Source organism: Falco cherrug, chromosome 2 (genome assembly GCF_023634085.1).
Source record: "Falco cherrug isolate bFalChe1 chromosome 2, bFalChe1.pri, whole genome shotgun sequence".
Classification (NCBI taxonomy): domain Eukaryota; kingdom Metazoa; phylum Chordata; class Aves; order Falconiformes; family Falconidae; genus Falco; species Falco cherrug.
The window spans coordinates 24,453,629-24,480,783 of record NC_073698.1 but is presented as its reverse complement, the minus strand read 5'-3'; the positions used below and the strand labels follow the sequence as shown (position 1 = coordinate 24,480,783).

Sequence of the window (27,155 nt, the reverse complement as noted above, 5' to 3'; positions counted from 1 at the left end):
GTAGCAGAAAATGGGTCCTTAACAGCTAAAGGTAGACAGTCAGGAGGCAATGGAACACTTATATTATGGGGATTGTGACAGTGGACATGGATATAAAAGTCCTCTTAATGACAGCCAGTGTTACTTTGCTGCTAGCCCTCAGAACACCCCAACAGCACAGTGGGGAGATACTGGTAACGGTGACAGTCAACTCAACAGAGGTTTCCCACTGTAGGAGAGGAGTAAGGCCTGTCGCAGGTACTTATCTTCCATTCCACCACACACGTAGGCTCAGCAAAATCCAAGTTCCTTGGGCAGTGGAGCTGAGCGGAGCACCAGCAGCATCCCCTCCCAGCCCCGGCCGCCGCGCACCCCCCGGGAGCGGCAGGCCCTGCGGCTGCCGGGCCGCTCCGCCCAGGCCGCCACGGCTGGAGCCCTTCCCCCGCCTCAGACCAAGGCTCGTCCCGCCACGCCGCCGGAAAAAGGTCACCGCCGCCGCGCACCGCCATTTACAGCGGCCACACAGCCACCCCCCCAGACGCGCTCCGTCGGGCAGCACCAGCAGAGCCCGCCGCACGGCCCCCGCCCCCGGCAGCCCGCGCCGCCCAGCCCCGCGGCCGCTCCCGGGCAACCCCCGGGCGGCGGGAAAGCCCCACCGCCCCTCCGGAGCGACAAACCGAGGGGCAGCACGGCTGGCAGAAGGCGGGGGGACCGGGGTGGGCGCTGAGGAGGCGCCTCCCGCGCTCGGCCGCCGCCGCGCAGAGAAGGCGCTTAACAGCCGCCCCCAGGCGGGCGCAAAACACCGCCTGCCCGCGCTCCCGGCCCCTCCCGCCCCAGCACGGCTCGGCCCCGCCCCTTCCCGCCTGGACCCGCCCCCTCCCCGCCCGCTCTGGCGCCGGAGCCGCAGCCCCGCCCCGCCTCCTCCCCTCCCGGAGCCGGCGGCATCCCCGATCGCCATGAGAACAGGCGCGTCAGCGAGCCCCGGCGCCGCTGATTGGCAGGAATTGTTCGAGAACGCCGCCGAAAGCGGAAGCGGAAGCTGCACGTGGAGCCGGTGAGTGGTTGCCGCAGTTTCTGGAAACTTCGTCTCATTGTCATATTTAAAGCGGCGGTGCCGGCTGCCCTCCTCTTCCGTCTGCGCACGGAGCCGCCGCGCTCGCCGTACCGGGGCCGGTGGCTGCAGCAGCGCCGGGAGCGAGCCGGGGCGGAGGCCCCCCCCGGTGGCGGGGCCATGGCTGTGGTGGGCTTCGACTTGGGCTTCCAGAGCTGCTACATCGCCGTGGCGCGGGCCGGCGGCATCGAGACCGTCGCCAACGAGTTCAGCGACCGGTGCACGCCGTGAGTGCGGGGGGCTGCGGGGTCTCCCGCGGGCAGGGGCCAGGCGATGGCTGGCGGTGGGGAGCCTGCGGTGGAACGTACTGGAAGCTTCCAGACGGGGGGGGGCGCCCGCCCGCTGTGGGGCCAGCGCGTCCCCCGGCGCTCGCCGCCTGCTCACGGCCCCCTGCGGGGAGGGCAGGCGCTGGGCGGCTGCGGGCCCCCGTGAGGCGGCGCGGGCAGCGTGTCTTGCGGGCGCTGGCACAGGGGGGGAAGGGGGGCTGGCCCGCGGCGCGGGGGCTGGGGAGGCTGGCGGCTGCGGGCAGGGTTGGTTCTGCCGGGGCAGCCCGCTTTAAATGGGACAGGGGAACACGCAGACGCAGCCACCCATCCCCCCTCGCCGTCCGGTGGGCTTCTGTAACTGCCCCCGAGCAGCTCTCCTATGGTCTGAGGTCAGCTGGAGAAAGCCGCAGGCGCAAGGCGGGAGTTAGTTGTAAAGTTACGAGCAGCCAGACACGGATGGGTAAGGTGTAGTGTGGATGTGGGCTCTTAAGGGTGACCATCGTGTGTAACTGTTCAGATAAACCATCGTGGAAAGTCCTGCGTTCAAGCCGACTTTGAGTTTGGCAGGTGTCTTGTAGAGGTTTCCTGCAAGCTCAAGAACGGTGCTTCAACGGGAAGACTTTGGTGTTTTATTTGTAGTTGTAGAAAACGTATTTGTGATAGAACTCTGTTGGGTTTGTGGTCAGTACAGAGTTCATTAGCCTGTTTTTCTTTTCAGATCGGTGGTTTCGTTTGGATCCAAAAACAGAGCTATTGGTGTCTCAGCTAAAAACCAGGTAGGTTGTTTCCTGGCGTTTGGGCATAACAGCAAATCGGCCTATGCAAAGCGTTCAAGTGACAGTGACAGTGAAGGCAGTTGGCTTGCCGTAGTTTAAAACAAACAACTTTATTTTCCTTCAAGCATTTTTAGAAATGCTGCACTATGCTTCCTTCAGAGAAATGCAGGATGGTTTTGCTAGAATGTTGCTGCTCTGTCTTTCATTAATGGTAGTATTTTCCAATTGAACCTGTTCCTTTTCTGACAACTTAAGCGTATTGGTTTTCTTTTCCTTATGGTTATATGTAGGATTTTCCTTGCGCTTGAAGAAAAACATTTTAAATGCTGTGTATAGTTTCTTAAAATTAGATGCAAAGGGAGAGCCTGGGCTCAGATTCTTAAAGCTATTTAGGTACCTTACTACCTTTGGTTTCATTAACAGGTATATACCATAAAAGTGCCTGTGTCTTTGAAGATATAAGCCCTTACTTTTGTTCTGGGGTTTTTCTTATTGAGATGCTCTGAAAGATTGAATGCCTTCTTCATTTAAGTAGTATTTTCAATGTAGAAGGAAAGCTAAATTTTGACAAATTTTAGAATAAGTAAATGTAATGGTTAAATAAATCCTTAGGTTAATGTAACTGCTGCTGGTTACAAGTGTGCAGCCTCCGCTGGCCTGTGTAGATCTCATGTAGTAGTAAAAGGACTGCAGTGAGTTTCCATGGAGAGAGCACTAAAGGAGGCGCTTTTTTCCACACTGTAGTAGCTTCCCTCTTAATTTTGAACAGCCATGGCAGTACATGTTACATGTTCACAAGCACACATATACTTCCAGTTACAGGTTAAAATTTGGAATACTGAGTTAAGTATATGTGCTTGTGTCTTTTCCTTAAATTTCATTTTAGCATTGCTTTTTTGTTTATTTGACTGCTTCCACTATTTCAACTCAGAAACTAGTATGATTCATCATTGTACAGAAAAGAGTTGTTACTTAAAACAAGTGATCTGAATCTTATGTACTCTCAAGTGTGCTTCAGTATTGTTAGGTTATTCCAGAAAATGCTGTTGAAAATGTGAGCTAAGCTGAAAGTGGAGTAGGTTGTCTTTCAGATTGCATGTATTTACAGTAGTGGCCACCTGTAACTTCAGTTGCCTTCAGACTAAACTTTTATAAGATGTTAATATATTGAGTCTTTCATGCTTGGCTGTCCTACCAGTTGAAACAGTATTTTTGCCAGAAGAAAAGAATGTGATACTTAAATGCTCTGAAATCCTTTATCATTTTATTTCTCTTGCTGTAAGTGGTCCAGCTTGGCTGACCATCTGAGATCTAAATCATGCTTCTTTCATCAGTGTAGAAGTTTCTTGACATAAACAACTAAGAGTTGTATTTTCACTGTCCTACAGTGTAGCAGGTACTTAAATCAAGGAGTAAAGTGATCCCTTTCATTTGAACAAGGTTTAGTTTTAAAAAAAAAAAACAAAACCAAAACCAAGCCCAATGCAAAACAGAAGAAAAAAGCCAGGATTTTTGACTGACTTCTGTGTAAGAGAGCTTGTAATACGCAGAGGTGCTCTCTTACTTTAACACTTGAGGAGCTGCTGTTGGAGCAAATTATCAAAGAATTTTTTTTCCTTTAGGTTACTGGTAGCATTGGAGATGAGGACAGTGTATTAGTTAACAGACCATAATTCTCAGCTTTTGTAATTGTGACTAAGCGGGAAGATACTAAAATATGCTGCAGACCTAATGGCATACAATTAGTCTAAAAATATTTGAAGGTTGTTCTTTTAGAAAAGGCTCTGAGGTTAATTCTAAATTAGGCTATAAAAGCTACCAGAATGTGTGCTTCTCTGCCCACTGCATGGTAATAATTTGTGCTTCTAAGTTCTTCAGCACTACAGCTCTGAATTACGTAGCAATCAAGTAAGTATTCTGAACTTACAGCTCTACAAATAAATGAATCTGTGCTGGGAAACGATCTTGCACACAGGAACCTAAATACTCTATTGCATTAAACTACTGGAATAGTTCCTGGTGTGATTTTTAGCCTGTACTAACCTGTGCTCTTACTAGTAATGCAGGGCACTGTTTGGTGATTAGAATAAACCAAGGATGATTCCCAGTAGGGGATTTGCATGTGACATCTTTCTTTCCACACACACAGCTATCTGAAAATTACTCTTTAATATATGGATATAGCTTGCTCCTTTTGTCAGGGAGCTTTTCTGTTGAACTGCCATAGTTGCATATTTTTCTAATACAAGATGTAGCCCAAATTCTTCAGTTCCATGATGGAAAGGAAATTTTGCATGCAATAAGAAACTGATGCTTTCCTTGAAGGTGGTGAATGCTAGAAACATTCCCTAGTATGCCTATCATTTGAGTTACCATGCGATCTGTTGGTGCCTGCCTAAATATGTTCTGGAGAGAACACCATGCTTCTCTCCAATAGAATGGGATTAATTCTGCTCTGACATAACTTGCAGTATTTCTTTTAGGCTGGTCTAGTTTCTGTTCTGCATTGTATTATTGATAAATGAGTGCTGTTCCAGAACAGTTGGTTCTGAGGGGAGCTTGCATTGTAGTTTAGCATGTCCTTTGAGCTGCAGTTGTTACCAAAAAAGTGTCAAGTTTCTTGTTGTTGTCTGTGTGCTGTATCCTTCTTTGCTCTGGTGCAAGAATTTGACATGGTTTCAAAGTACAGGGTGAGGGGGGGAGGGTGAAATATGTGGGGAGACTTATTAGTGTGAAACTTAGTAACTGCATAAACATTTGTTTGCACTTCAATGTAATGGGTTTTAAAGTGAACAGCTGAAGGTGCTGTGGCTGAGATTGGAGTGCCAGTTCACAAGCATTGCAACTACTTGTGAAGCTGGCTCCTATCTTTAATTGTTTGAATTCTGTCTAAATTCTATCACTTGGTTGCCAAGGCAAGCAGCTCGGGTCCCAGCAGGACTGGCAGTGGAGTGCTCCAGCAGTGTGCACAGCAGGATTTCCTGAACTGGGGAACCTTTTATTGCCTTTTAAAAGGCAATAAAGAAATGTTTCTCTAAATACATTAGCATCAGGAGGGCAAAGGAGGATCTCCATCCTTTATTGGGTGTGGGGGGAAGCATAGTGACAAAGGATGAGGAAAAGGCTGAGGTACTTAATGCCATCTTTGCCTCAGTCTTCCACAGTAAGACCAGTTGTTCTCCAGGTACCCAGCCCCCCTGAGCTGGAAGACAGGGACAGGGAGCAGAATGAAGCCCCCACAAGCCAAGGGGAAATGGTCAGTGACCTGCTGCACTGCTTAGACACACACAAGTCTATGGGGTTGGATGGGACCCACCTGAGGGTACCGAGGGAGCTGATGGAAGGGCTCACCAAGCCACTTTCAATCATTTATCAGCAGTCCTGGCTGACTGGGGAGGTCCCAGTTGACTGGAGGTTGGCCAATGTGATGCCCATCTACAAGAAGGGCAGGAAGGAGGATCTGAGGAGCTACAGGCCTGTCAGCCTGACCTCGGTGCAGGGGAAGGTTGTGGAGCAGGTCATCTTCAGTGCCATTACATTGCACGTAGAGAACAACCAGGTGGTCAGGACCAGCCATTATGGGTTTATGAAAGGCAGGTCCTCCTTGACAAACCTGGTCTCCTTCTACAACAAGATGACCTGCTTAGTGGATGAGGGAAAGGCTGTGGATGTTGTCTACCTGGACCTTAGTGAAGCCTTTGATATAGTCTCCCACAGCATTCTCCTGGAGAGGTGGGCTGTGCATACTTTGCATGTGTGTCCTCTGTGCTGGGTTAGAAGCTGGCTGGCTGGCCGAGCCCAAAGAGTGGTGGTGAATGGAGATACATCCAGCTGGTGGCCAGTCACAAGTGGTGCTCCCCAGGGCTCAGTGCTGGGGCCAGTCCTGTTCAATCTCTTTATCAATGATCTAGTTGAGAGGATCGAGTGCGCCCTTAGAAAGCTGGAAGATGACACTAAGTTGTGGGACAATGATCTGCTTGAGGGTAGGAAGGGCTCTGCAGAGGGGTCTGGGTGGGCTGGATCAGTGGGCAGAGTCCAGTGGCGTGAGTCTCAACAGGGAGAAATGCTCGATTCTGTGCTTGGGCCACAACAATGCCACACAATGTTACAGGCTTGGGGAAAAGTGGCTTGAAAGCTGCCTGGCAAAAAAAGACCTGAGGGTGTCAGTCAACAGCCAGCTGGATATGAGCCAGCCGTGTGCCCAGGTGGACTAGAAGGCCAGTAGCTTTCTGGCTTGTATCCGAAACTGGCCAGCAGCACCAGGGCAGTGACTGTCCCTCTGTACTCAAGTGGCACTGGTGGGGCTGCATCTCAAATCCTGTGTTCAGTTTTGGGCCACTCTTCAAGAGGGGTGTAGTGGTGGCAGAGCATGTCCACAGAAGGGTGAAGGGTCTGCAGCCCAAGTCTGATGAGGCGCAGCTGAGAGAACTGGAATTTAGTCTGGACAGGAGGAGATTGAGGAGGGACCTTATCACTCTATAGTGATCTGAAGGGAGGTTGCAGGCAGGTGGGTGTTGGTCTCTTCTCCCAACTACGAAGTGATGGGGCAAGAAGTGGTCTCAAGCTGTGCTGGGGGGGTTTAGATTGGCTATTGGGAAAAGTGTCTTTACTGAAAGGCTTGTCAAGCATTGGAACAGGCTGTCAGGAAAGTTGGTTGAGTCACCATCCCTGGAGGTGTTTAAAAAATGCACAGATGTGGTGCTTAGGAACATGGTTTAGTGGTGGACTTGGCAGTGCTGGGTTAATTTTTGGACCCAATGATCTTAAAGGTCTTTGTCAGCCTAAATGATTCTGTGATTCCAAATTAGGTGACTAAAGCAGTAGGCACTGTAAGATCCTGTTATTGCTCACCTGATTGCCTCAAGATTTTAGAGATAATTGTATAATCCTTGTAATAATTAATTAGTAATGGTCTCTAGGTATCTGTCTGAGTCCTATAATCTTTTGTAGTAATGAGCTGATATCAAGTACCAGATAGTAATTACAGGTGTTACAGATGCAGATCTGACCAGTTGTCTTAAAACTTGACTGATGCTTTGAGGCTTACAGACCAGCACTGAACATAGCTGGTTAAATGAGTGGATTTCTAAATATCCTGTATTTCTTTACAGCAAATTACTCATGCCCACAACACGGTATCTAACTTCAAGAGATTCCATGGCCGTGCATTTAATGATCCTTTTGTTCAGAAGGAAAAAGAGAAGTTGAGCTATGATTTGGTTCCCATGAAGAATGGTGGAGTTGGAGTAAAGGTAAATTTGCCGTCTATTTTTTGGGGTTATATAGTTAAATGTAAAATTTTATTTCTCGGCACCTAATCATGAAAATATGGGTTTCTTTTAATTAACCCTAAAGATATTCTTTAACTTTTCTGTTGAAGAGCAGCTTCATCTTTAAACAGCGGATGTTAACTAGCAAATTAAGGTCCATATGTGAGTAATTGCTGAAATGTGAGCTTCCCTGTTGGCAAATTGTACATTCAACTCAGACATCCCAGCAGAAAAACTGCTAGGATAATTATGAGGTCATATGGTTTTGCTTTGAAGTATTAACCTTTCTCACATTTATGTGGAATGTATTGCAACAGTTACATGCTTACAAAATCCTTATAAAGTAGTATGAATTCTTCTTTATAATAATTGCTGTAAATGAGTGACATGTTTTAGTGGACTGCCTGGCATAAGTTACTTGCAACAGATGTTCAAAACCAGTTTGTACCATGTTGCAGGTTTGATTCTTGCTTATATTTCAAGGAGTTTTCTGATAAAATGTTAGCTTTTCCTAGAATAGATGCAGTTAGTAACATTGTATTCGTTTAGTGAGGTAGTTAAAAATATCAATAATGAAGCCTTGCTGGCATAGCATGATGCTGCTTCTTTAATGAAGACCCTAACTTAGAGCTGTGCATTTAGTTTGCTGCTTTTCTCCATGCCTTGAGCTGGTGCCTCAACAATTCAGTATGTAGCCAGCCTAGGTAATGAATAAATTACAGAAGAGATTATACATTAGAAATAATTCTGACCAGAAGAGCAGTCAAGCTTTACAAAAAGAGGAGATGCTGTTTCTTACATTATTTGTGACTTGAGCTTAATGGGTAAGTTCAGACAAATTACAATGAAATGTGAACTTTATTTACAGTGTGTTTGAGAGTCTCTTCCTGTATGAGAAACCAAGTAGCACTGTTTTGCCACTATTAGGCTATTTCTTCTTTGTTCTCAGGCTGTTTGGAGAACAAATTAGTGGGTTTTTCTGTTTAACTGTGGATAAAGTTTTAAGAATTGTTTCAGTAACATTCAGTAAGACTGGGATGTTTAGAGAACAGTTTTTCTATTAGAACTGAAATGCTTAATCTTTCCCCAAACTAGACTGATGTGAATAAAAGACAAATGCTGTTTTCAAGACTCAATTGTAACATGTTCCTTTGCTTCATCACTGCCCACTTACTCTTACACAGAAAAGTGGTGATTCAAGAACAATTTCTTGGTAAGGGAGCAACAGATTTCTTTTTGCTGAGCTTAATCTTAAGCTTTTAGTTTTATGTGCATAGGTGAACTGTGCAACAGTTCTTCACATATTTGAGCACAAGCATAAAAATCTCAACAGAAAATAGCAAGTAATTTTGGACTTTTTTGCAGTTGGCAGCAGTCTGAAAATTGATGGCTGTTTTTAATTTTTTGCAGAATACTGTGTGATCATGTCTAGCTTTAGAGACACTTTAGACATGTGTCACTCTTTAAATCACTTCCTAGCCATTTTCTTCTAGAGTTGATACGGTTCTTGATGTTTTAAGTCTGTGAAAATGGAATTACTGCTTCTGTAGACACTCAACTGGGAAATTAAATTGTAAAGTGAAGTTCTGTAATGAAATAATGAAACATGTCATGATTGATGTTAGTCAGCAGTGCATCAAAAAACATTAAATGTAAATTTTTCCTCCAGTTGAAACAATGGAATTATTTTTACCTATTTATTCTATCCAGGTCATGTACATGGATGAGGAGCATATCTTCAGTGTGGAACAGGTTTCAGCTATGTTATTGACTAAATTAAAGGAGACTGCAGAGAGTAACCTGAAAAAACCAGTAACAGACTGTGTTATTTCTGTAAGTAATTGTACTGCACAGGAACGTTATGTCATTTAACTTCATCTATTGAGGGCATTTTGTTTCTATTCATGTAGAGTAAAGTAGAACACTGCATAAGCACCTACAGGGGGATTAATCCTAACTAGCTTTAGAGCTTTTGACTTAAAGAAATCCCAGGGCCTCTTCCATATTCCAGATCCTGACCCACTTCATGAACTCATTCTCTTGGAGATGTCTGAACTTCTGGACCCAGAGTATTTCTGGGATCCAGGTATATACCTTTCTGCTGCATCTTGTTTCTGTGATTAAGCATGCTGATTACTCATAGAAGATACCTTTGTTTATCAAGGTTTACCTTGTGGCAGCTGAAAACTTTAGTTTCTGTCTGTTTATCTTCATCCTCTCAGTAAGTTAAGTTTTTTATGATTTATGACTGCACAGAAAATGACCTCAGATAAAGAACAGTCATTGCATCACAAAGCCAGAGTATAAAATTACATCTGCCTCTGTTTTCAGTGACTATGAACAAGTCTGTCTCACATTGCACCTAGGAATATTTAGTTCTGTAATTAGAAGAGTTTGTTCTCCAGTCAATACCTGTAAAGTTAGTGTCCTTCCTCTGATGTAGTAGTTTACCTCCCTGAGGACACTGGAGGTCATTGTCCAGTGCCAATGCTGGAGATCTGTAGCAAGTTTTCAGCATGTGCATTCAGATTCTCTTACCACTCTTTGCCCAAAGTGATCTTGGCCAAAACAGATTATTTTTTTAATTTGTTATCCCTTACTACTTTGCATCTCTCACATCTGTAACATTGCTGTACTTCTGTGTTGTTGCACACTGCCTCCCCTCCCCTTTAGTTTCTTGGACAGGAGTACATCTGCTAATTCTGACTAAGGTTATTCCATGTCTGTCTCCATAATGCCCAGTTTCACATTTAGCACCAGTAATTAAGGTTCCTAGAATTTGTATACAAATAACTTGTTTCTTGCTAGTACGTGCTCATGTAAACTAGCTGATGCACATTTAATTCAGTCTCAGCTTGACTGCAGAGAATACTTGAAGTCTCGATTCAGTACAGTAGTTGCATGTTCAGACTTGTAGTGAACATGTGTCCTCCTCAAAGAGGAGGAATAGATACAATTTTTAAATGAGTACTTCCAAATAAAGGGTGTGATACTTCATTTTCTGGAAATAACTTTCCATTCTCACCTGTTTGCTTTCAGGTGCCATCATTTTTCACAGATGCTGAAAGGAGGTCCCTTCTGGATGCAGCTCAGATTGTTGGATTAAATTGTCTTAGGTTAATGAATGACATGACTGCAGGTAAGTGGGGTAAAATAGCAGTTTCTGCAAATGAAAGTTGTGATAGAGGATGCAATTAGATACTCTAAAAAACAGGACTGACTTGAAAAATTGGATATGAGACGTAAGAGCAACAAGTTTTTACATTTTTCCTGATTTACAGTCTTTCATTTTAATGTCTTCTGTGTGAACAGGTAGAAGAGATTGAGATCTAGTGATATGTTACCTCCCTGAGTATGTACTTAGAAGTCACCACATGTACTTGGACTACTTGTCCATTTGGTTTACTGTCAAGACTTCATGAAAGAAATCTTACGATGTACAGCTGTGGGATTTAGGCACTCTAAAGGAAGTTCCTTGATTGTCAACACCTAGTAATTTCCAAGGCTAGTTGTCAGTGCAATTGTGGCTTCAAAACACATACCCCCAAAAAAAGGCAATTAATCTCCTTTGCTAATCTGTTTGGAACTCTAAAAACACTTTGGCAGAACCAAGAGCTCATTTGGTGTTTCTTAAGACAACAGGGTAAGAATACTTGTTTTAAGTTTTTCTGTTTGTGTTTAGTGAGAGAGAGCATTTGTTCCCTGTTTTCAGATGGTGTAGTAACTAGCACTTGGTTCCTGGGGGATGGGTTGGGAAGTAGAGGTCTGTACCAGAACCTGTACTACCTACATTAGTTACGTAAGTAGGGGAGATGTTACTTTAGAAAAATGTTCCATGCAAGCATGTTTGGTGCACACCAACTGGATTCATGCTTTTTGAATTTTAAAATTCTAAGGAGAAAGCAATCTTAGATATGTATTGATGGAGTGGTATCTTAAATGTTTTTTCCAGAACTGGTTTCGGATGACTAACTAAATGGTAATATATAGTATTTCTAGTAAACGTAGTTGTTTAATTAGTATTAACTTTACATTGCGCACTAGGTATTTGCATCAAACACAGAGCAAGCCTGACAGTATCATTGCAAAAGCCACAGGTGCATGTTTCTGTCACCTAGCTTTAGCTTAATTCTTTGTTTATAAAGCAGAGTGCTACAGGGATTGTGTGGTAGTGTGAATTCTTGAGTGGGGTAAGTGTGGACCCCACAGTTGGCAGGCTTTGTCCCATATGCCTGGATTCTTTTGAAATACAGGTCTTGTACATCTTTAGGGTGACTGGAGACAGGAGGAGCAAGTACAAATATCTAGCCCTGTATTTTTAACCTTCAAATTCAATTTTCAAAGTGTTCATGAAGAAACTTTGTATCCATAAAGAAAGAAATTAGTGTAGGACTGAAAAAAAAAATGTTTTCCAGCCTTAGCAGTCAAAAGAGAGTACCTTTCCAACCTCTTCCAGTACCAAAGCAAAAATAATCCTTCACACCAATTCAGAGGTGGGCTTTCAACGGTGGGGTGATATGAGCCAACCAAAGGTCTTGCCAGAAGAGGTGTTGGCACTTCCTTTTTATTAGTTTGGCAGAACATATCAGGCCAGTCTGGCCTTTCAAGAACCTTGAGAGCTTTTCAAGACTTTTTAGCAAGGATCTTTGGAAGCTTTACTATTGAGATGGATGGTTTCCAGAAGAGCAGATAGCCCTTTCATCCCCTTAGCAGCACCAGCAGCCTTTCTTTACTGTGTAGTACTTAACATTTACAATTCTCTTCTTCACGTTGCAAGACTAATGAGTACTGTCCAAGTTTTTCTAATATTTTAAATGTATGAATCTTTAATTATATCTTTGGGGAAGGGGTCCTGAGGTATAGTAACGCAGAAAGAAAAATCTTTACCTAAAGGCAAATTCTGCTGTGACTTACCAAGTTTCGTTCATAACTTTATTTTTAGCTTAGAAACAAGGGCAATGTGTTTGTTCTGCTCAGAAATACAATGAGAATGAACAGACCCAATACAGTTTCAGTCAAATTTAGATCTCGAGGATATAACAGATACATTTCATGAAACAGAAGTGAGAGAATGTCTTTGTGACTATAAAATGTTGCTCTTTAGAGCACATATTCCTGGCTTTCCTTACCACCTTCCCTAATGCAGCTGTCTTGCCTGATAATTCAATACCCTGGCTGTTATCTTCATTTTGTTTTTTTTGTCATACACAAATATACATCCTTGCACGTTCTATCTCATGCCAAAATCTCAGCCTTTCTGATTTAACCATGCAGCCAAGACTCTCTTAGGGGTTTATTTACCTTCAATTACTGCATCAGACTCTTGTCTAGCTCTGATGCTGCTATCTATCCAGAATAAATGCTGCTTCAAAACTGTATTCTGTTCTTTGACTTTATCATCCTGCGTTTACATGCCCCACTGGCTTCTGTTTTACACTTTCGATGCGCTTCACAAACTGTCCTTGCCTGATACTCTATATAGATGTAGATTCTTCACTTTTGCAGCCTCTGCTGACCATTTATACCATTCTCAGACAAAACCTTCATGACTGGGAAATACTCCTTGTAAATACAAAACTGGGTTTTGTTGTAAAGATTATTTGTGGTTTTGATTACTATGCAAAGCAAAAAAGATTTGTTAATAAACAGATCAAAGTAAAGACCGCCCCAGCAGGATTATTGCGCCTTAGTTTTGTGTGCTTAGACACTTGGAGAGCAAATAATGTGACTGAGGATATTTTGCTTCTCAGATTCTATAACATATATTGATGGAATAAAGCTTCCACGTAGGTAAGACCTTGCACAGGTATTGGTCTTGCTGGTCTTGATCCTGTAGCTTAACAGTCACAGGGATATGATGACGTGCAATTGGAGACTCATTAGAGATTGCATGGATAATATCTGACACTTGTTTTGCAGTGGCTCTCAATTACGGAATTTATAAGCAAGACCTTCCCGCTCCTGAAGAGAAGCCACGGATAGTTGTCTTTGTTGATATGGGACATTCTGCATTTCAAGTATCAGCCTGTGCATTCAACAAGAGTAAGCTAAAGGTAGTAAGATTAAATGAAAATAGAAGGGTTTGAGACATTAGAATTAAACAGCCTGTAAACTTGCCTTGTCTTTAAATTATGAAATAATTTAATGCATGGAAAGTGGCAGTGGGTCAAAAGATTAAGATTTTTGTGTCCTTCATTTCATTAGCATGGTTTCAAACAGCTGTAGATTCCTTGCAGTACCCCAGTGTAAGATATACAATACAACTGCTATCATTCAGTTTGTTTTGTCTAAATGTGTGTATGGATTAATTTGTGAGCGCTTAGTATTGTCACCTAGTTACATAGTCTTCTACTGTAAAACTGAACAGCAATTTCTGGCTGATGTGGCTCATTGAAGTACTTAAGCCTGTGCATTGGAGGATAGGCTGACTTGCCCCCAGCCTTTCTTGAAGCAGAGGCTTGCTGATATTGGAAGACTGCTGCCCAATTTGATTTTTTTACTGAGTATAAGACTAAATAATTGTGTTCTTTCAAACCAGGTACTTGGTACAGCATTTGACCCTTTCCTAGGTGGAAGAAACTTTGATGGAAAGCTAGTAGATTACTTCAGTGCAGAAATAAAATCAAAGTACAAACTGGATCCAAAAGCAAAAGTTCGAGCTCTTCTTCGCCTGTATCAGGAATGTGAAAAGCTGAAGAAACTAATGAGTTCAAATAGCACTGACATTCCCCTCAATATTGAGTGTTTCATGAATGATACTGATGTATCTGGAAAAATGAACAGGTGAGTTCCTAGTGTGCAATACAGGCAGTTGCTTTGGTGGGTGTATTTCTTAAACGAGTGTTTCTTCCTGTGTTTGAAAGAAATTTACTGTGCTAAATTAAGCACAGGTGCTAAGTAGCTGTGGCATTTTTTTAATACTAGAATAACTAAGGTTGTGAAACGTAATGTTCAGCTAGCTGAGCAATGTTTCAGTGTAGTAATGCATGCATTAAGAAGCTTGAATTCCTTTTGTACAATGACACATTCTTAAAACCATGGGTTGATGCATGTAAACCAGACCCAGAGGGGGTTGGATGCGTATTTAGACCTCCTGTGTGTTTTAGATAACCTAAATCCCATATTGCTCTTAAGATAGCAACAACTGAAGCTTTGTTCCCTTTTTCTGTTCGTACCGTACTGTGGATATCAACAGAGAAATGGAGGACAGAAACAGTGCTTGATGGGGGATGACTTGATTATGGCCCAAGTGTAAATTACGTCCATGTCTCTTGCACACACTCACAGGCATAACTTGATTTGCAGTTGCTGTTAGTCCTGTAACTACTGCCAAGAGACTGGTGGGGTATTTTTCTTCCCTCCAGTATTGAGGCAACAGCTTTTAATTGAAAGGAAGTATCAATGTTTTCTGAATGCTATCTGTAACCTCTACTTGAGAAACAAATACATAGCACCTGCCCAAACAATACCTTTATCTTATGTAACTGCATTGATAACTCCATAGGAAAATCTGTAAGCAGCTTTTCATGCACTATATTGTCTATGGTTGTCACTTCAGTCTACTTGCAGGGGTTTAGCTTTAAGGTCTGTTTGCAGTGTAGTTAACAAACCTAGTCAGTATCAGTTGGAAACAAATACCAGGAAATCCTAGTGATGGGACAGGCAGTCTTTGGTTAATTCATATTTTTTTTCCTTAGATCACAATTTGAAGAATTGTGTGCTGACCTGCTGCAAAGGATAGAGATCCCTTTGCTTTCATTAATGGAACAAACACAACTGAGAGTGGAAGATGTAACTGCTGTAGAGATTGTGGGAGGAGCAACCCGCATTCCTGCTGTCAAAGAGAGGATTGCTAAATTCTTTGGCAAGGATGTCAGCATGACACTGAATGCAGATGAAGCCATAGCTAGGGGCTGTGCTTTGCAGGTATAGTACTGGCAACACTTGATAAATGTAAGATAAACTTCCTGAGAGCACTTCTGTGAAGAATTAGCCAAGCAGTTACGAGACATTGCAGAAGTGGTCCATTTAAAAATATGCAAGGTAACATACATATGCACTGGGTCTTTTCATGGGACTATGCTGTTTAAAAACACCTGAGTGCTACCCTGTGGTGCAGTACTTTACTGAAAGTGCTGATGCTGGGTATAATCTGTAAGCATTCTACTCTTCAAAAGAACGGGATCTAGGGATCTTCAATGAAGAAAATTTAAATCGCTGTCAAGTTGAGGGAAGAGATACTTTTAATCAGCAAAATGTTTGAGAAGTGTTTTGGGAGACCCCAAAGCACTGCAAGCTTGCATTTTCTGGTATCCAGCTTCCCATCAATGTGAAACAGACTGATTTTATCTCCCTCCCCACGATTTTTACAGTTTTCAACTAGTGAACTACGTTTTACAAGCAACTGTATTTTACTCACTCTGCCTTCTTCCTTTTCTGCTTTACTTACTCTCTTATTTCACCCTCTCTTCTTTGACTTGTTTCTTTACCCTGTCTCGGTAATTATTTTCCATCACTAATAATCAGTTGTCTCCAGGGAAAGAAGCAAGACCTGTAAGATAAACACCACCTCTTTTAGGACTAAGTAATACAGCACTTCCATTCTTTACAGTCCTGGTCTTTTAGTATGTTACTTTTTTCACAAGCTATGATAAGAACAAGGCTAGAAGTCTCATTAACCCAAAGGGTATGAACACTTCTGCATGAGATTTCTGCTTTCTTGTTGTAGTCCATTGAAATCAATAAATTTGCCTAGCTCTTGTTCTAGTAAAGTAAACACAGTTTTCTTTCTTGTTTAAACTGTTTAGCTGTCTTGGGGTTGGGTGGAATAGAGCAGTTAACCAACTTTAATGCATGTCTGTTTTTTGTTTAGTGTGCAATTCTTTCTCCGGCTTTTAAAGTGAGAGAATTCTCTGTGACAGATGCTACACCATTTCCAATATCTCTGTTGTGGAACACAGAAGCAGAGGACACTGAAGGGTAGGTGGCTCAAACTACAGTTCTGGGAAGCTTTTGGCCTTCATAATTCAAGGATAATGTTCTTGGTTGCATTTAAATTAGGATCTTGGCATTCTGATGCAGAAAACCTATAGGCCATCTACCAGAGATGGCCGACAGCAGAGATTGTGTAAAGGCATGCATTGAAATTCTAACCGTAACTAATGTTAAAAAAATAAGGATTTTTAAAAATTATGATTGAATGAGCTACCAACCAATATCTTGTCCTGCATTACCCTTATCTGGTTGTCAGGTTTTGGAACACAAAATAAACTAGAACTGCTGGATCCTGGTCCCAGTTTCCTTTCTGGCTTTTTTACTTGAGGGTACTCCTAACACCTATCTGGATTCTTATTTTAGTAGGAACATTATGTGCTATGTTATGTAAATATTGTGAGTTTACATGGATGCTAGTTATCTGGCTGAAAACAAAAAACTAGTTAACTCGTAGGGTTTCATACGAGATTTTTTTGCAATTGCAGTGCCTTTTAAGACTCACATCTCTGCTAATAAGTATGCCATGTCTGTAGGAAACGCAGTTGCTGTCTAGGATGTAAAGAGGTCAGAGTTTAATTTTTGGGGAAGTTTAGAGTTATAGACAGACCTTTCTCATTCTTTGTAATTCAGCCTTTTCTGGTTTTTTGTCTGTTTTCTGTATAGATGCAGATCCTAATTTTTCTAACACATGCTTCTGAGAGCAACCTGTGGGTTTACATTCTAGGTGAAGCTCTTATTTTCTCATATTTAGGTTCCTAGACGAGATCCTTCCATTTAAGAGACAAAACTTAGTTGGAAGTTAAAATCAGGCTGGCATAATAGTTGACAGACCCTAGAGGAAGAACATGAAAAAAGCTGCTTGTATTTCTGTTCCATGAAGGAATGAATAATAATCTGGAGTCAGGGCTCTCAACTGAGCTACAGAAAGTGAATAAGGAATTAACAGAGCTATAATTAGCATTTTGAGACTACCTGAGGAAGGGTGCAAATAATGGTTTAAATTATGCTATTCCAAGCTCAAAACAATATTTTTACAGGAAACAGATTTTGGAGGTCTGCTGATAGTCTGTCACTGAATTGCCACCTACATCTAAACTTATTTGCTTCTGAGAGTCAAAATTAGTGGAAGAGGACAATTTTCCTTTACAGTGCACAACAGTAATTTTTTCCTTACAGTAGTGAAGTGTCTGTCTTGGATTTGTTCAGAAGGGTAAATGTGTCAAGACGTGGTGATGTTTTCCTGAAGATCCTAGATCAAAGCCTTTCAGCTCAATCAATCTGCTAAAAGTGGTATTTTTCCCTTAATTATAGGGCTCATGAGGTCTTCAGCAGAAATCATGCAGTACCTTTCTCCAAGGTTCTTACATTCTATAGGAAAGGTCCATTTGAGTTAGAAGCTTTTTATTCTGATCCTAATGGAGTCCCATATCCTGAGTCAAAAATTGGTAAGTAAGTGTCCTGGAGCTGGTCTTGTCTCACATTGTTTGGTCTTAAATCAGTCCTCCAACTGTGGTGTGTTACAGTACAGTTACATGACATATATTTAGGGGGTTTGTGCCTGAGGCACTCAATTTTCAATTCTTCCATTCCATAGATAACTGAACTTGAATCTTTTATTTTTCTGCCTCCTAAAGTTACTTCAGTCCAATGAAGAAATGAGGGGAAACTACAGTGGAATGTCCAGGACTGAAATGGAGCTATCAATGCAAAAGATAACTTTCTTAATCTTTTTTTCTGCTTATCGCTAAAGCAATCTAGGAATACTTGTAAAAATATCTCCTACATATAAGTAACTTCAATTGGTTAACTCAAGACCTGTTATTTTTTCCGATGGTTTTGTATAGTGCTGAATAGGTTTTAATCAAGGCAGTCTGAAATAGTGGCAGCCACAAGACTATGGTATTGATCTGTATTGTCTAGGTCCCATTTATAAGCAGCTCTTTCATCCTTTTTGACAAATTACAATGTTGACAATTACAAAGAGTTTATAGTGTGGTTAGAAAACGACTGTGATGGTAAAGACAGGCCAATGAAATAATCGCTCTTGAGTTCTAATTCTAAGCATGCAATGAAGTGTTGTATGCTTGCATGCAAAATTAAGAGAAAGCTATTGCTAGCTGTCAAGTAACTGCTTGTTTTGTTAGGGAGCTCAACAGTGTTTTTTCAGTGGTAGAAATGACAAATCTTGGTTAAGTATTTGACAGTACAGCTGTCCTGTTTGTTAAAATACAGTATCACCAGAATTTGTGTTAAATATAAGCTTTATAAATATTCTTTAAATGGGCGGGAGAACATACAGGGTGAACAATCTCCATCTGATTTACCGATATTTCAGCTGATATCTAATGCACTAAGTTACCAGTTACCAAAAACTATTATTCTACCAGGAAACATCTGTTATTTTCTCTGCTTCAAAGCAAATTAGTTATTTCAAATTAGTTAGTTCAAATACCATATGTCTTAGAAACCAGGACAATATTTTGCAGTTACAGAAACAACAGGCTTTCTTTCATGTAAACTTTTACCATAAAGACGGACGGTGGGATATGAGACTGTTCAATTTATGTGGCTTTAACAAACAAGATGATTAACTGCTGTTCTGCAAACTGGTTTCAGCTCACTTGCTGATTAACTCTGCTCAGAACAAATCTGTTAGTAGCTCAGTGGGTGAGTTAGTAGTTGTGATGAGACTACCAGTGGAGTTGTGATCTGTCCTCCCTTCTATTATTGGATTTACAAGAGTGGAAATTACATTCTTTAGCCTATAAAGTAAGCAGGTAAAAACTTGTATACTTGTGGCTTAGATATATTGATGAAGAAATGGGGTGTGTGAGCATGCATATATCCAGCCTGTGATGAAATTGGTGTACTTGTAATTTGCAACTATACAAGCATTGTGATCTCCAGGTCACTGTTTTGGTGATAGGCATAAAACCATGTAGTGAGCAAGAAAAATGTCTCTTCTTAATGTCAGGGAGATCTGATCATTCATTTATTGTTAAAACTAGTTGTCTGTCTCTTTCTCTGCTTCACAATGTTTAAGTATTACAGGATTTAGAAAACAATTATGTTCTGCCCTACAGTAAAAGGTAATGGCAGACTGACATGGATGTTAGAAGCTGAAAAGAACACTTACAGAAATACTCTATGTTGGGCAGTAATTTGTATTAAAAAGACATACTGCTTAATTACCAGCTGGGGTTAAACCATGATGCAGTGTTAAGTGCCACACAGTCATTTGCTCACTCCCCCTCACCCAGAGGAGAGGAGGGTTGGGAAGGAATGCAAAACTTGAGGCTTTCTTAATTGTTCTTAAGAACAATTTAATAATTGAGATAAAATAAACCCAAAAGAACAATAATAATAACAATAGCAGCTATAATGAAAAGGAGGGAGAAGGGGAGGAATGAAATCTAAAGGGAAGGGAGGAAAGAAAACTAGTGATGCATAATACAACTGCTCACCACCTGCTGATTGATGCCCAACCAGTCCCTGAGCAATGACCGGCAGCCCTGGCCAACCCCCTCAGCTTATATACTCAGCACAATGTCATATGGTATGGAATACCCCTTTAGCTAGTCTGGGTCAGCTGTCCTGGCTGTGTCCCCTTCCAGTTTCCTGTGCCCCTCCAGCTTTCCTGCTGGCAAGGCCTGAGAAATAAAGAAGTCCCTGACCACACTGTTCCCAAATCCCAAACACAACCCTGCAGTAGCCACCAAGAAGAAAATTAACTCTATCCCAGCTGAAACCAGGACACACTGGCATTAGACTAAATCTTTGCTTAGCTTTCTTTCATCCCACTATAGCATCACAGCTAGCACAAGTAAGGCAGAACAAGCTTGTAGGTTTTTTTATTTACTCTGTATTACTAGTGGCAGGAGAACCTGCCCTAGATAATGAAAATAAACGTTTTTCCCTTTTGATTTGTAAGGTAAAGTTGGCTGAAAAGCAGCATACTTCTTGGTTGTGGTTTTTTTTGGAGTATTCATTTTGGAGACCATGAGACTAGCATAGAGGTTTCATTGAATATTTAGAAAATGTGTTCTCTATGAAGAAAAAGGAGGTGTCTTCCTGGCTCTGTAATATTACCTATTTAATTCCACTGTGTGAGTATTGATTCTTTTTGATTTAGGTAGGTATGTTATTCAGAATGTGGCAGCCCAGAAAGATGGTGAGAAGTCTAAAGTCAAAGTGAAAGTCCGTGTCAATACTCATGGCATTTTCAGTGTGTCCACTGCGTCCATGGTAGAACCAGCCAAAAGTGAAGAGAGTGAAGATGTCAGTGTTGAGACTGAAGTGGAGTCTCAGGACCAGAGGCCTGTTGAAAAATCAAGTGATGTAAGTTGACCTTTAATGTGTGTGAATGTCCTTACCGATGAAAGTGTGTTCTGCTGTTACATACTCCGGAAGAAAAATGCCGCCTTATGAGGTTAATTTTGAGATGTGCATAGCTGTCGGGAAAGGCAATGTCTTTATAAGAATAGGAGAAAATGTGTGCTATCTCGAAAGTGGTGGATTTCGAAAGCAGTTATTGGGCAAAGTGCCAAATAGCAGCAGGTGGGTTGCTTACAGCTGTCAGAGTTATCAGACTGTTCTAAATGGAAAAACTTGGTTTGCGTTATTAGTCATCCATGTTCTCTATTTAAAGGACTTGTGTGTAAAGTTTAAAAAAAACTTTGAAAGGGAAAACTGGATTGTTTTCTACAGCATTGAAGGGGAGGGGAACGCTGGGGAATAATGCAGCATTGTTATGGTTACGTGGTGCTTTAATTTTCTGAGAAGGAAAAAAACCTTGAAAGCTATGACTCAGTAAATTAAAAGCCACTTTCTGTAGGAGGAAGTGGTAGCATATGCACACAAGTATTATGCTGCAAGCCTGGCACTGGTAGCATTTTCACTAAGTTCTTCTGAACCTACACTTAGTCTGTATCTCCGTTAAAGCGTGTGTGTTTCTGCGTGTGCACAGAATGCTTTGTAGGGCACTTTGTGCGGTATGTGCGTCAGTAGTGAAGTGCCCTATAACTTTTATTAAATACAAGTGCACACGCCTTCTACATCCTTTGTGCCTGGGCTTTCATTTCAGAAAAATATCCAGCAAGAGAACAGTGAGGCTGGAACACAGTCCCAGGTACAAACTGATGGTCAGCAAACGTCACAGTCTCCCCCTTCATCAGAACCTCCCTCTGAAGAAAACAAAATCCCAGATGTCAAGAAAGTGAGTGACCCTTTAACTCTGTTGAAAATGTTATGCTCTATAATGGTAGCTTTTAAAATAGTAATATATTTCAGGGGAAAAAAAGGAACTTGTTGCTCAGAACTTTTTTCACATTTGTACCTTTTCTGTTGTGAAAAACATATATATCTCATGATTGCTTTCATACAGAGTTTGCAAAAGAATTCTTGCCAGAAGTCTCTCTTTGTCTTTATGCAGTGTTGTACAGCTAATTTGTTTTGGTTGCAGACATTTCATTTTGTTTAACAGCTGTTAGAGGCCAAGCTTATTATGCCTGAGAGTAGTTGGAATCAGGAATTCATAAACCTAAGAGGAAATCTAGGTGAAAAAATTACACCTGCATGATGTTGCCAGTAGTTTGCTCTTTCATCTGTGTAGGATGAAGAATATTTTGGGTTAAAACCTTACCACTGTCTGCATTGCTAGTGAAGTGCTAACCTACAGATGGATGCTCCTGGAAAACCTGCAAATACACCATATATCTGAGAAATGTAGCTCAGTAGTACTTAGAGTCCATGAAATAGACTGTAAGGAGACTAGGGCAGTAAGTGGAATCCCCAAAAGGAAAGTGCCTCACAAGTATATTTTGAAGATTCTGAAAGAACACAGAAAATCTCTTCATGTTCTTCCTGTGAATGTTTCTTTACTCATAGCGCTACTTCATCAGAAGGAAGTCAGGAAAATAATCTTATTGTTCTTCTCTCCAACTCAGACAAATGAGAAGAAAGGTGATCAGCCCCCAGAAGCTAAAAAGCCCAAGATAAAAGTGAAGAATGTGGAACTACCTATTGAAGCGAACTTGGTTTGGCAGTTAGGAAAGGATCTCCTCAATATGTATATTGAAACAGAGGTGAGTTAGTGTGGTTATACTGCTTTCTTGGTTGCAGTTATTAACCATTCATCTGCTTTGTAAGCCACCCTCTGATCTTACACTGTAACCCTCGAGCGTGGACTCTATTTACAGCAAGCTAACTTTTAATACATAACTGACAAATGTTAATCAGAAAGATTGAATTATCTATAGCCATAGTGTGAGAGCACTGATCTGTGGGATGACGTCACAGATTGGTTCAAGCTGTTGTAATTCAGAGAAGTGCAACCCATTTCCTTGGATGAGTCTACTGCGTAGCAGTGAATTCCAACAGTTACATGAGCAGAGGCTTGTGGGAGATTACTGTGTTTTACAGGAGCTGTGATTTGCAGAATGCTGTTTGAACATAGGTGTTTTTAATATTTTCTGTGGTTACACAGGGGAAGATGATTATGCAAGATAAACTGGAGAAAGAAAGAAATGATGCAAAGAATGCAGTGGAGGAATATGTGTATGAGTTCAGGGACAAGTTGTCTGGACCATATGAGAAATTTGTTTGTGAAAAGGTAGGTTATGGTTTCAGGAGCGTCTCTGAAAATACTGATACCAAATACCTATTCTATATTCCTTGGTCAAGCTTTTTCATAGTCATCCTGGAAACAGCTGAAAACCATAACTCATTTGAATTATGGCTGGGAGTGATCCAGAGTTAGGTTCAGGTTTAGGAAATGGTACATATCATTGACAATAAATTTTGTCACAAACAAGCTAAATCTTTGTTTCCAAATAAAATTGGTGACTAGAAGGAGAAGCTGTGTTGCTGTATCCTTAACCAAAAATGTGAATTAAAACTGCACCCCAAGCATTAGTTTAGTCAAGGATAAAAAGACTATATATAAATGCTACCTATGTTGTAGATTTATGTGGTTTTCAGTTCAGAAGCTGGTGTCGTTTGAGTGACTTACTTAGTAGGCAAAAGCTGCAGTAGAAATGTAATATTTGTGTAGGAGGCTAAGAATTAATGTGTATATTTGCCAGTGTCCTGTTACTGTAAGACAAACACAGTCAATTGGTGCATATTTTGATGTTTGACATGTTGGCACATAGGATCTGCAGGGGTTCTCTGCACTCCTAACAGAGACAGAAGGCTGGCTGTATGAAGAGGGTGAGGACGAAGCTAAGCAGGTGTATGTAGACAAATTGGAGGATTTAAAGGTAAGTCTCTTAGTATGCCCAAAATTCAAAATATTGCAAAAAAACTATGTTAAGAAGTGTTAATGGATCATATAACATACAAATTGCTTTTTCTAGAAATTGGGTACTCCAATTCAAATGCGCTATCAAGAAGCAGAAGAACGACCAAAGCTGTTAGAAGAATTGGGACACAGGCTCCAGTATTATGCTACGATAGCTGGGGAGTTCAGGAATAAAGTAAGTGGTCTCAAAGTAACTTTTTTTTTACCACATAGTGTTTCACTGAGGCTCACCAGCTGGCAGAGCCTTCAAATTCACTTTCAGATGAGCTGCAATCAACTGTTATATAGGTCAGAAATTTAACACCGCAAATGTTTCCCAGTACTCAAAGAATCTTGCACAGTATGTCATATCTTCAGTTTGGATGTTTTCAGGTCAAAAGGGACATTCTTATAAAGAGTGAAGGTTAGGCTGTGGTCTGATTCTTGATCTTTTAAAAGCTAATCTGACTCTTTTTAGAAGTGTGATCTTCTAGTTCTTTTGGGAGCAAGAATTTTTGCCATGGTGAAAAGCAGTAACGTAAAAGCTACTCAGGATAAACTAAAACATCCAGCTTTATTATATATGGGTGTTTGGCCTTTTTTTTTTTTTTTGCCATTGGTATTTGAAGATTACTTTCTTGATAAGCATTCACACCTTTGAAAATTTTCTCCTTGGGTTTCAACTTTGTGAGTTAATAGGGCAGCTCACAACACTCAGGCTAATTCAGTTTAAGATTGAGGCTTGCATTAGACACAGTTATGTCCTTGTAGCTATAGACTACAAAATAGTTATTAAGTGAAGTCACTCAGTAGCATTACACATTCTTGAAATAACCAGCATCATGGAAAATAGTACATTTAGGACTTGAAACCATGTTTAGTATTCTTAACTAAACATAGGTTGCGTTGCTGGGTAGGTACTTCTCCTGACACCAGTTAATCGTGTAACTGTGGCATTGTAGGGAATGCTCCTAAAGTCGTACAACTCTGATCCTTTCTGTGTACAGCAGAATTGTGATGTCTAAACTACCTTGGGCCTATGTAAGAATGTCCAGGAGGGAGGTGATGTTTTTGTTAAGAATGTTTTACTTCAGAAGCTTCACAAACAGGTCACGCAGTGTTCCCTCTGTGAACTAGGTTTGTTTGACTGTTGGGCAAAGGAAGCTTTTATTTTGATATCTGTATTTCTTGTCTCTCACTATAACAGATCTGTCTTGTGGCCAACCATTTTGAAAATCAGTAAAGTTTATAAGTTGTTGGTAATTGGGATAGTCTTGTTGGCATAACTTGATGACAGTAAACTTGACATTACTAACTAATATAAAACACTTGTATTTGGGCAGGATGAGAAATACATTCATATCGATGAAATGGAAATGATGAAAGTAGAGAAGTGTGTTAGTGAAATGATAGAGTGGATGAATAACGCTGTGAGTGCACAAGCGAAGAAGAGCTTAGATCAGGATCCAGCTGTGCGTTCAAGTGAAATTAAGGCAAAGCTACAGGTAAGTACTGAAGGAAACTAATTTTAGAGGCTGATTCTAAAACTAGACTGGTATCTGTCTCCCTCTTCCCCCAATTTCATCTTGCTGCTCTGGTGTTCTTAAAAGGTGGTTGGAAAGTATGGACAGAGGGAGATTCAGTGCAAAGCAGAGAAGCTGTACTATACAGTGTATAATTCTCTGGAGCTTATTGACATTTTGTTTTTCAGTCACCTTAAACACTCAGCTTGTTTTTCAGTGTTACTGGTAGGCCCAAAATAGTCTTAGAAAAAAACTTGTGTGAAATACAAAATATTATTGAAGAAGTTTGCTTGCAGACCTTGAGAAAGTAGACCAGTTTATTTCAGGGTACAGTAAGTACTTGTCAGTTTGGACTCGGGGAAACACACAGAAGCAAGTTTCAAATCTTTTGGGCACAGGTCTCTTCACAGGAGAGAGACTGCTGGCTGGGTCCTTAATGTCTATTCTGACCACGTGTTTTCCCCTACTTTTAGGAGTTAAACAATGTCTGTGAACCTGTTGTGACACAACCAAAACCAAAAGTTGACTCTCCTAAGGAAGAAAACCCATTAAATGAACGGAGCGATTATAAAACTGAAGACATGGGAGAAGATGACAAAAATTCTGAAATGCCTCAACAAAATGGTGAATGTCATCCAAGCGATCAAAATACCATTAGCATGGACTTGGACTAAACCACTGCACTTGCAGCAAGTTATTTCATCCCATGACAGAAGATATTTTTGCTGTCGTATGTAATGGGGGGTGGGAATGCATTGTTTTGGGAACTATTTATATTTTTTTCTTAAGACTTGTCTGGAATATGTTGTGTTATGGGAGGAAGAATAGTAATAGTGTTGGTCATGACTATCCTAAAAGGAAAATTGCCTTGGTAACTTTCAGATTCCTGTGGAATTGAGTTCATACTAAGCTTCTGTGCAGTATTTAACAGTGTGCATCACTAAAGATGAAAAGAAGCCCTTGCTCTGAAATATACTGCTCCTTCAAAAGGTTGTAATCGAAACCTTCGTAGGCATTTGTAGATGCCAAGGTAGTTTTCTTTCGTCTGGACATCTGATTGGGTATGTCAATAAAAAGCCAGTGTCTGTCCCGTTCATAAGGACTTTCCAGAAGAAATACTTCTGTTCTAAGGTTTTTAATTATTGCAGTCCAAAGCACTTATTATCTGATAAGATGGTGAAATGTGTTAGTAGCATGCAGAAACGCTTACGTTTCATCTCTTGCTAAACAATACATTTTTCATGTGGGGTACATAAAATGAAGGAAATGCTAATTCTGTTAGTGTTATTGTGAAGCTTTTTAATGAGCTTTAAAATAAAGTTCATTTTACTGATATCTCCTGACTTGTTGGGTTTAACTGTTTTCAGTACTTCTGGTGTAAGTGTTGCCTTTTTCACAGTTTGACAAGCCATTGCTTTGTGTTCCTGTGCCCAAGAGTCAAAAAGGCTTAAAACTCACACATGTAGCAGAGAAGAGTTGTGCAGCGAGTTGAATGTAACTCAGCTGCTTAATGAGTTATGCCTGTTTCTTTTCCTTGCCCCGTGGGTTGTACACACCTGAAAACCTGGAAGCTTCACAGATGTTAAAGCATAGGACAGAATTTGTAACTCACAGAACCCTATAGCTTAGTGACAATAATCTGCAGTTCAGAATTGGATGTTAAAACCTGGCTGAATTCTTAGGCCAGGCTCTGCTGCCTTTTATTACAGACTAAACTGAAATGGTGAAACGAGATTTCAGCCCATTCTGCTGAGCAAGTGGCTCTGGTTAGACCTTGGGTAAAGGTTTTAAAAATTAAGAATTCCTCGTGCTTGGAGCAGAGGAGGATGCTGAAAGAGATGGCTTGTATCCTCTGCTTTAGACACCAAATTACATTAATGAATTGGGCACCTGAAGTACTGAGGGAAGGATTTTTCTTGGAAGCATATTCCAAAGGGTGTTATCTCTGCTATATATT

At 41.1% G+C, this 27,155-nt stretch overlaps 1 protein-coding gene across 1 annotated transcript; it reads left to right on the top strand.

Moving 5' to 3' along the window:
* Positions 1-1,045: 1,045 nt before the first annotated feature.
* HSPH1 (heat shock protein family H (Hsp110) member 1) lies at positions 1,046-26,533 on the top strand. The gene is made up of 18 exons (XM_055702141.1): positions 1,046-1,317; positions 2,075-2,132; positions 7,244-7,384; positions 9,113-9,235; positions 10,442-10,541; positions 13,322-13,455; positions 13,941-14,185; positions 15,100-15,328; positions 16,275-16,381; positions 17,708-17,841; positions 20,529-20,734; positions 21,480-21,611; positions 22,342-22,479; positions 22,881-23,006; positions 23,548-23,655; positions 23,752-23,871; positions 25,019-25,180; positions 25,672-26,533. The coding sequence occupies exons 1-18, from the start codon at positions 1,211-1,213 to the stop codon at positions 25,870-25,872; spliced, it is 2,571 nt and encodes an 856-aa protein (XP_055558116.1). The 5' UTR covers positions 1,046-1,210; the 3' UTR covers positions 25,873-26,533.
* Positions 26,534-27,155: the final 622 nt, after the last annotated feature.